We start from the raw sequence: 10,303 nt of genomic DNA, 5'->3' as shown, positions 1-10,303 counted from the left end.
CTAATATGGTACCGTAGCATTTTTTTTAAAACAAGGGAATTGCATGGTTGTGCTACTGCTTGAAAGTATTTTATAATGTTGACTGTAGTGGAAATGTTGGTTGTCACTAGATGGAACAAATCTATATTTCCTGTTTTTTAATTTAAAAAAGGATGGGAGAGTTGCTTTCAAATATGAGGTGTGTAGTTTGAATGGTGAGATTTAGTCAGACAATAGTTGAGTGATTGGCAAAATGGAAACCAGAAAAGAATAGAATAGTTTAATTATTTTTAAAGGGGGTGGGATTAAATTGAATAGTCTCTATCTTACTATCTTGCCCTTTTTTTTGAATCTAGAAACTTTCTGTTAAAAGCAGTATTGTATTAGTATGGTGGATAAAATTAATTTCAGTAGTTAAGATATGATATTCAGTTAGATAGTGATTCCAGATCTTTATAAATAAAGACAAAATGGCATTGGTCCTTGAACTGAAACAAAACTAATTTTGTTAATATTTTGAAATGTAGGTGTTATAGGTCAGAGCGTGCCTTCCATGGTAGGCGCTCCGGCACCAGGAGGAAGTCCCTTTGGACAACCGGTAAGTAATTTGCTGTCTTTATGAAACTTTAAAAGTCAGACTCCATTGTATTCTCTGAGTTAATATGGAACCAGTGTGCCAGTGAGTGCTGTGAGGCAGGTTGTCTTTCAAATTAGATGTAAAATCAGGGCATTTCTGACCATTTGCGGTCATTAAAGAACCCACAGAAAAGTATTTGTGTTTCTTGACCAAATTCTAATTCTAATTTGGTTATTTAAATTCTATTTAATTAAAATGCCCGCTGCAGTTTAAATGAGACACCATTCTTCTTTTTCCTATCCTGACTGATATGAGTCATTTCTGTGCAATGTGCAGTTGCTGATAACCATTATTTGTCCTATCTGTGTGTGAGAAGACTCCTTGCTCTGTTTCTAAACCGTCAAGAAACAGGCTACACCATCTTTATTTCTTCAAAAACCCATAAAGACACTATCTGGTTCTTCAGCAGTCAGGCAGATTCGATCAAATGTTCCTTCTCGTTGATTAGTATTCACAAGTTGTTCATTGAGCATCCAGTTCACTAGACTAATTCTAACACTGCAGAGGGGAAATGATTTGATCTGTGAGCCAGTCGGAAATGCCCGTGGCCCCGTTGTGGTGTACAGTTACACAAGACAATACAGCTCCTGCCCCTAAGATTACCATTTAGTTTAAGAAAATAAATACAGGTTGTACCTCTCTTATCACAGACGATCCTGAACCATAATGTCCAGACATAGGGAGGTCCGGCTCCGGGTTGGAGTGCAGTGGGGGTGCCAGCAACTCAGCTGGGAGCCCAGGGGAGGAGGGCGGGCACTGCAGCAGGGAGATCTGGCCTCAGCATGTGGGCAGTAGCAGGGGGCTGGCAGCAGCCAGGAAGCTCCAGTCCAGGCAGCGGCTAGTGTGTTCCGTCCTTGGACGCACAACTCCAGGCCTAGCAGGGCCAGCAGGAGCTGGTGAGCTCTGGCCCAGGGAGCAATGTGGACATGGGAAAGTCAGTGGATGTGATCTACCTTGACTTTAGCAAAGCTTTTGATACGGTCTCCCACAATATTCTTGCCAGCAAGTTAAGGCACTATGGATTGGATAATGGACTGTAAGGTGGATAGAAAGCTGGCTAGACTGTCGGACCCAGCGGGTAGTGATCAACAGCTCAATGTCAGGTTGGCGGTCAGTTTCTATCAGAGTGCCCCAAGGATCAGTTCTTGGACCGGTTTTGTTCAACGTCTTTATTAATGACCTGGATGAGGGGATGGATTGCACCTCAGCAAGTTCGCACATGACACTAAGCTAGGGGGAGAGGTAGATATGCTGGAGGGCAGGGATAGGGTCCAGATTACCTGGACAGATTAGAGGATTGGGCCAAAAGAAATCTGATGGGGTTCAACAAAGATAAGTGCAGAGTCCTGCATTTGGGACGGAAGAATCCCAAGCATTGTTACAGGCTGGGAACTGAATGACTAAGTAGTAGTTCTCCAGAAAAGGACCTGGGAATCACAGTGGATGAGAAGCTGGATATGGGTCAACAGTGTGTCCTTGTAGCCAAGAAGGCTAATGGCATATTATGGTACATTAGGAGGAGCATTTCCAGTAGATCCAGAGAAGTGATTATTCCCCTTTATTCAGCTCTGGTGAGGCCACATCTGGAGTATTGTGTCCAGTTCTGAGGCCCCCTCTATAGAAAGGATGTGGACGCATTGGAGAGGGTCCAGCGGAGGGTGACCAAAATGATTAGGGGACTGGCGCGCATAACCTACAAGGAGAGGCTAAGAGATTTGGGTTTGTTTAGTCTGCAGAAGAGAAGAGTGAGGGGGGATTTGATAGCAGCCTTCAACTTCCTGAAGGGAGGTTCCAAAGAGGCTGGAGAAAGGCTGTTCACAGTAGTGATGGATGGCAGAAAAAGGAGCAATGGCTTCAAGTTACAGTGGGAGAGGGATAGGTTGGATATTAGGAAAAACTATTTCACTAGGAGGGTGGTGAAGCACTGGAATGGGTTACCTAGGGAGGTGGTGGAATCTCCATCCCTAGTGGTTTTTAAGTCTCGGTTTGACAAAGCCCTGGCTGGGTTGATTTAGTTGGGTTGGTCCTGCCTTGGGCAGGGGGCTGGACTTGATGACCTTCTGAGGTCTCTTCCAGCTCTATGATTCTATGATTCAGTAGCTGGCTAGACAGCAGCAGGGCAGGCTGGAGCCTTATGGGGAGGGCAGATGTGGTGGGGGCAGCATTTTAGCACGGACCAGAAGGGGAGGGACCTCTCCTGGTCCGGCAAATCCCCTTGATCAGGACTGGTCAGGTCCCAAGGGTGTTGGACTAGGGAGGTCCAACCTATCCCAGGAATTGCCCAACCCTCTCAGTTCCTTCTCCTGTGTGCCTCAGTGAAAAAACGGAGCCCAGGTATGTTAGGGTTTCACCTGAAAATCTTTTTCTGTTTTATATATTGAAATATCTGTGCTTAAATCTCAACCGTTGTTCATTCTGATGCTGAATTAAGAGGCTAGTGTCTGATGTGGGACACCTGTGCTTATCTGAGTATTTTGTTGCATTCTTTGGAAACTGTAAAAATGCCACCCTTAGATAGGTATGGGGTTAAAGCAGAAAATCTTCACGCTGCCTTTTACCTGGTGTCGTTTTTACATGCAGCTGAACAAAAATAGCTCTCACTCTCTTCCTGTCGTTTGCCATTTCAGATTGGAATGCTTGGGCCACCTGGCCAGCAGGCCCCACCTCCATATCCTGGCCAGAGCCAAGCAAGCCAGCCAGTTATACAGCAGCCCACAACTCCAATGTTTGTCTCCCCTCCACCAAAGACCCAGAGGCTTCTTCATTCTGAGGCCTACCTGAAATATATTGAGGGGCTTAGTGCTGAATCAAATAGTATTAGCAAGTGGGACCAGACTCTTGCAGGTAAGACAGTGGCAGTAGAATACATGTTTATTATTTTAGATCTATATTTATAGTGGTTATCATAGTCCTAACTTGGTAGCCAGTTACAAAAGTGTTCTTAAAATGAACTTGAAATTACTATGGCTTGAAATTGGATTTGAATTTCCCGGGCTTCATTAGCATAAAGCCAGCGCCGCCATTTTTAAAAGCCAGCTAGTGCGAACCCCGTGCCGCGTGTAGCCGCGCAGCACGGGGTTCGCACTAGCCGGCTTTTAAAAATGGCGGCGCCGGCTTTATGCTAATGAAGCCCGGGAAATTCAAATCCCAGGCTTCATTAGCAAGTTCGGTATGCATACATTACCCCCCTAGTTTGAACTAGGGGGGTAGTGTAGACATACCCTTGTTTTATAGTATAACTTTTAGTATAACACTTTTTATGCCAAAACTTGATTAGCATACAAGTATAATAAAATATGTATTCAGCTAATTCAGTCCCAACAGAAAACACAAGTGTGAAGCTCCCTGTTTCTCATTATTATTATTATTATTATTATTATTACATTTTAAGATCGGTAAGGTGGCTTGTACAGAAACAAGGAATTTTAATAAAACTGTGGATCATTTAATAATAAAACACACATGCAATCATAACAGAAATTAAGAAAATAAGAGGAGCATACCAAAACTCATGCAACTAATTCTTTTAGTTCCTAGAACTGGTCCTGCTATGAGGGCAGGGGACTGGACTTGATGATCTCTCGAGGTCCCTTCCAGTTCTACTCTTATGTGATTCTATGAAAGCCTAATAATGAATAAATATACATGTTCTGAATATTCTTCAGGGACTGGAGGTTGGGTTGGGAAGTAGAGAAGTACAGTAGATGGGATGGGAAATCTTGGATGAGAGGTGGGGAAACCAGTTTAAAAAGAGGCATGAGATAAATAAGTTGTTCCTTAATTATTCAGCACGAAGACGTGATGTCCATCTATCCAAAGAACAAGAGAGCCGTCTTCCTTCACACTGGTTGAAAAGTAAAGGGGCCCATACCACAATGGCAGATGCATTGTGGCGTCTTCGAGATTTGATGCTACGAGACACCCTTAATATCCGTCAAGCATACAACATAGAACATGTTTAATCACATACATTGTTTTTTTCTTTGATACCAACATATAAGGAGTTTTGTGGAACAATAGCTGTTTTAGGGATGGGAAAAATAACCAACAATTTTTATTGCATTTTGCTGTACATTGCAAGACCATTTTTTATATAAGGACATTTTTAATATGCATATTTCACTTTTGTTATGTTAAGTTGTCATTAATACACAGACTTTTGCATATGTTCCCTCTGTTTGAAAAGCAATTTCATATTTGATAAGTGTAGTCAAAGTTTCATCTTTCTTGTACTTATTACTGAGAATCTGATGCCATCATTTTTTGTATAAAAAAGTTAAAAACAAAACAAATAAGTGTTTACAAATTAGTTTAAAAATGCAATGGAACGTGAAATTAGTCATAGTTTACCTCATAGAAGAATGTGTGTACATGTGCTTATGTGTGTTCTCCTCCTCCAGCAGAAATAACAGTTGGCTGTGAACTGAAAAGCTTTATGTAAATAAAAGTAAAGGGTGCATCAACTAGCAACAGCTGGATCTGTGATTAACTACCAATGCAGCTCCACTGATCATAGCAACAGTGGGACGGCTAGTGTAAAAAGGACACAGATATACTTACTGCAGTGTTGTCCAAATGTGTCTAACTATTGGATGATGTCGACAGTGGCTACTGAAATCCCAGATCATTAACAGAATACACAAACTGAATGCGTATGAAGATGAAATGATGAATGAAGATCTGTCAAGATCTGCATTCAGGGTGCTGAGACATTGCTTACACCTTAATGCAGTGTAAGGAACTGCATTCCTTGCATGGGTTCAGGTACATTAAAATTTGCATGAGAAATGCAGGACATTAATTTAATTTAGGTTTTGGAAGGTAAATAAAAGGAGAGGGGAAGACTGCAGCTGTTTGATTTTTAAAATGATTTTAAAATCTGTTCTGTTACTGATTTGGTATGGTAAGATTTGTGTATGCTTTTCGGTTCACTGTAATGAAAGTCATGTGGCTAAAGAGAAATTTAACACATAATTCTAGCTTTAAAATTAAATAATTCAGTGTGTGTAAAATCACTACAGTGTTCACCAGGGTTTATAGATAGGCGAGAACAGGCTATTTGCATTGCATTTTTTTTTCTTCTTCATCACTATGGTATGGTGTGTTCTATCCACAATTCAGGGCTGTGACTTCCTGTTCAGGACTTATCAGACAGTTAAAAACAAATTAATAAGCTTTTTGACTGCAAAGTTATCAGAGCCCAATTCTTTTATGATTAATTTGTTTTAAAAGAATGATTTTGGTGAGCAGCTAACAAAAAAATGGAAATAGCAAAATTATTTAATCTTTTAGTCCTAATCGACTGATATTTTCTCATCTAACATTAGAGTGAAATATTCATCATGAGGAAATGTATTTTTAAAAGCACTGGAATAGAAAAAGTTTCCTTAAGTACAATATGCAAATTTTCACTTTAAAATACTCAACAGTTCTGTGACACGCTTTGTAGTGATGAAGAAAATGTGATGTGCAAGTATAAATTGTGATTGATCTTACGCTATTTGTTAAATTTTTCAGTAATTACAGAGAACATTCTTCATATTTTCTAATAGGCATTTAAAGGTCCAGGTCTTCATATGTGATACTAGTATGAAGTAAATGGAAACAGTATGGAGAGAGAGAAAGAAATGATTTGTAAAGTTGAGCCCTACAAGTAAGACAACTATGGTACATATATCCTTTGTTTAGATTACTGCCATTTGTAATCAACCAACTCTAAATTTAAATTTAGTGTAAAACATTTTACAAATATTTTAAACCTCCAGTGTGTACAGTATCATTTTAATGTACATTTAAATGACCATAAGCTTTGCAGTTTTTAGCAACAAAACCAGGACAGTGAGCTCAATCAGAGAGGCAGCAAGTCCTAGGTTTTGAGTGTTAAGAACCATCATGTACTGTGTTACTACGATCAGATTCTCTTATTGCTAGATATTAACAATTACACCAAAGAGCCTGGAATTAATTTTAGTTAAGTTATTTTTTTATTTATTTTTAATTTTTCTTTCGGGCACTGGATGGGACTCCCTTTGGAATCTGTACATCTCATTCTTTGTCAGAAAGGTCAGTGTTGAACAATCTGCAGCATTGCCTCTTTCCTGCCGTAGGGAGCCTTCACCACTCCTCCTGGCCCAGGAGCAAGAGATTGGATTTGTAAACCAAATCTGTGTCTCCGGCATGGTAGTGCAGCGCACTGCCATGAGGCCACTGGGCTGGCCCTAATCAATTTATATTAAACTTTTTATTTATTTCAAAATCATGTCTCTGTATAGTGCAAGCATTTCAGTGGAGAATGCAGTAAAATTTAGGATTTAAGGTTTAATGGCTACAGTCTAGAATTATTTTCTAACTCTGGTTAAAAAGATGTCTCTCTCTGGGAGTATTTGAACCCATAATTTGTTTTTCACCATGACTCACTGTATTGACATAAATGAAATTTTCATATTAAAAAAAAAAGATGCATTGGAAATGGTTTCTGTGAGAGTGAAAAATAGATTAATTTAGAATCTGTATTTTAGTACTTGGAGACTATTAATTGTTCATCTTCTCTGTCCCAGTCCTCCCTTCCCAATCTCTTCCTTTATTCAAAGACAACTTTTTGTGTGTGTAAAAAATTTAAAAGTTGGTGTTAGTGACTTTTCAGCATATGTTTTCGGACCTGGTTAATCCATGTTTTTTTCTTACATCTGTGTATCCAAAAAGTTGGCGATAACCGGGCTTATAAGATGTACATACCATCAATTTGTTTGATGCTTTTTAATTTTAATAAAAATAGTTTGCAAAGTGATTTGAATTAACCAGATTTGATTGTCCCGTGAAGACTTTTGTTAAAATTTTATTTCAAGCAGCTCTGTTGCAAATCCAGATTTTATCAAGGCCTTGGGGAGGAAGGATGTGGGAGCAAGAGGGATTTTCATTTTGCTTTAAGAATCAGTAGACAAAAGCATTCAGATTGTCCTCTACACAGCAGGAATTCTCTAGGCTGTACTACCAAAAGAATATTGAATCATGACCTTTTGATCAGCAAGAACTGAAGAGCAATCACCAGAAGCAACAAACCAGTGGTGATTGGCACGGTAAGATTTAAACCAACCCAGGCTGCCATAGCACAAACTGGCAGTAAAATAAATACTGGACATAAATAAATATATTAAAAAAATTAGAAGAACAGCAAGCCTTTAATTGGATCCTAGAAGTAGGCCTGATTCAGGACTGCCTCATATTTTGGAATTAAGATAAATTAGAATACTAATGGTGAAAAAAGCAGTGTATATTTGTAAACCTGATATTCAAAATCCTAACATTTAAAATTACAATTAAAAATGAGGATGGAAATGTTTGCTAGTTTTATTTTATTTTTTAATTACATGGGCTTCTATCTAAGGGTCCAGGTCAGGGGTGGGGAACCACCCTCTGAATTGCATTGATCCAGCCCTGAGGCTCAGGGCTCCCCTCCTAGTATTGAGGAACCTGTACCTACTGAGGGACTGGAACATACAAAATCTACTAACCTGGGCCCCACTAGGCTCTGGTGTGCGAGGGGCATGTGGGCAGTGTCTTTCTTCTCAGTCAAGGGCCACGTCCCTGAGGGTTTGGGTGTTGTTTGACTTCTCATCTGTGTGCGTCCCCTTTACCCCCAACTGATTTTTCTGTGGATCAGCGGTCCCTGACCCAAAAAAGGTTTCCCATGCCCTGTCTAGGTGCCTGGCATTAACTGGAAACACAAATCAAGTCAAACAGCCAGCAGAGCTCTGTGAGATTCAATTACTGGAAAACAAGTGAATGGCTCTCAAGAAAGGAAACATTTCTTCTCAAGAAAGATGTAATGTCTGTCAACTTTTTAAATGGCCTTTCATAGCCAATTGCCACAAGGGCATGTACAATCCATTTGAGCAGGAAATTTCCCAAACTTCATACTGTTTCTGCTTGAAAACACTCAAATCTTATATTCCTCCTCCTATTCGCTATCATGTTGAATTTAGATAATGATACAAAGGACCAAACTTACTACAGACATTAGTGGGCCTGGCTGAACTGTAGAGCTGCAGCTGCTTCTACCAATGTTGAATTTCATTGTCTCATTATTGAAGCAGAGCCAGTGACTCTGGCTATACCTAAGGTTTCTTGAAACTTTTATAGCACTCGGTTTTCAGTTACTATGTCAGACTTTTTGCTTGTTACCATGCAAAATGCCCAAATTTGGCCAAATTATAAATATGTTGGGAACAAGTCAATTCACACATGTTCACTTCAGATTTGATAAGAGTTTGGCAGTTAAAGTCTCTGAAGAGTCCATCTGTACAGAGCATATTTCAACTAAAGGATGCAGGGGTTGAACAGCGCTTACCCTGCAATTACTCCTCCCAGCTGATGGTACCAGCAGGAAAACACTTCTTGCTGCCCAGTGTGTCCCAAAATTCTAGATCTCTGAGCTGCTCTGCTCACTCCTGCAGCTCATAATAGTACGATTTTTGACATCACTGCTTTGGCCACATGTCCTCTGCCATTGCTTGAGCCAGGTTTGCAAAGTCACAGCTCTCCCCCAAACCAGTCTTAGAATAGGTCCTGACTTCCCTGAGAAAAGTGGAAAGTCTCATAAACAGGTCTCTTCCTTCCCGGTTTAGCGAGGAGAGCTCGGGACATGCGTCTCCCCCTTCAGAAATGGGACCAAGCAGATAAGGACTCTGAGATCTTGCAAGAGGACTTCAGGCCCTTAAGAAGTCTTGACACAAAAGGCTTCACCAAGGTCATGCTACAGCTAGTCTGATCTCTGAGTGAAAAAGGTAAAAATCATAAAAAGCAAAAGGAAACTAAAAGCATAAAGGATCTTGAAAGTAGGAATAAGAGATCCTCCGGAAAAGGGCTTATTTTCCGGAGAATCACGTCTAGACTGGCGCTTTTCTCCGGCTTATCCCCAAGCTGGAAAAAAGCGGCAGCCATGTAAATGCAAATGCCGCAGGGGATATTTAAATCCCCCGCGGATTTGCAATTGCGATGTCTCATTAGCATCCCTTTTCCGGAAAGGGATGCCAATGTAGACAACAGCCCTAGCGTTTACTGACCATGTGAGGCTCTGCCCTCATCCAGATTTTCTCCCCAAGGTGGTGTCACCATTTCATTTGTCCCAAGAAATAAATTTACCTCCCGGTTTTCTTTCCAAAGCCCCATGCCTCCCTTAAGGAGCAAGTGCTCCATTCCCTGGATGCTAGACATGCACTAGCTTTTTATATTGATAGGACTAAATCCTTTCGCAAATCCACACAATTGTTTATTGCTGTCGCTGCCAGAATGAAAGGGCTCCCCATATCGATCCAGAGGTTGTCCAGTTGGGTCGCAGGGAGTGTTATGCCTTGGCCGGGAAGATCCCGCCCCGGGTTACAGCACATTCCACCAGGGCGCAGGTGTCCTCTGTAGCTTTTGGGGAGCAGGTTCCAATCACTGAAATCTGCGGGGCAGCCACGTGGTCATCGCTTCATACCTTTACAGCGTACTACGCGCTGGCACAGCAGGCTAGGGAGGACTCGGTTGGGCTCTGCAGTCCTCAGCTCTGTATTGTAAATGTTTGTTTTATCTGTGTCACATTGCACTTTCTACAGTTTTTCTGTGTTCGCTTAGTTGAATAAATTTGTTTGGATTGTTCATTTTTCATGGACTTCTTTCTGCTCCCACCCCTCCTCCTTGCAGTGG

At 40.9% G+C, this 10,303-nt stretch overlaps 1 protein-coding gene across 24 annotated transcripts in view; it reads left to right on the top strand.

Annotated features, from left to right (window-relative positions):
• PBRM1 (polybromo 1) overlaps positions 1 to 7,403 on the top strand; it is an 89,984-nt gene extending 82,581 nt beyond the window's left edge. For all 24 annotated transcript variants that reach the window (XM_075939398.2, XM_075939397.2, XM_075939410.2 and 21 more), the window contains 3 exons: positions 507 to 577; positions 3,244 to 3,460; positions 4,406 to 7,403. In XM_075939398.2, the coding sequence (XP_075795513.2) occupies positions 507 to 577; positions 3,244 to 3,460; positions 4,406 to 4,578 (461 nt within the window). In that variant the 3' untranslated portion in view covers positions 4,579 to 7,403. The remainder of the gene's footprint in view (positions 1 to 506; positions 578 to 3,243; positions 3,461 to 4,405) is intronic.
• Positions 7,404 to 10,303: the final 2,900 nt, after the last annotated feature.

This window comes from Pelodiscus sinensis, chromosome 11 (genome assembly GCF_052426305.1).
Source record: "Pelodiscus sinensis isolate ZL-2025 chromosome 11, ASM5242630v1, whole genome shotgun sequence".
Lineage (NCBI taxonomy): Eukaryota > Metazoa > Chordata > Testudines > Trionychidae > Pelodiscus > Pelodiscus sinensis.
The sequence above is the reverse complement of the archived record's forward strand: the minus strand, read 5'-3'. Positions and strand labels throughout refer to the sequence as shown.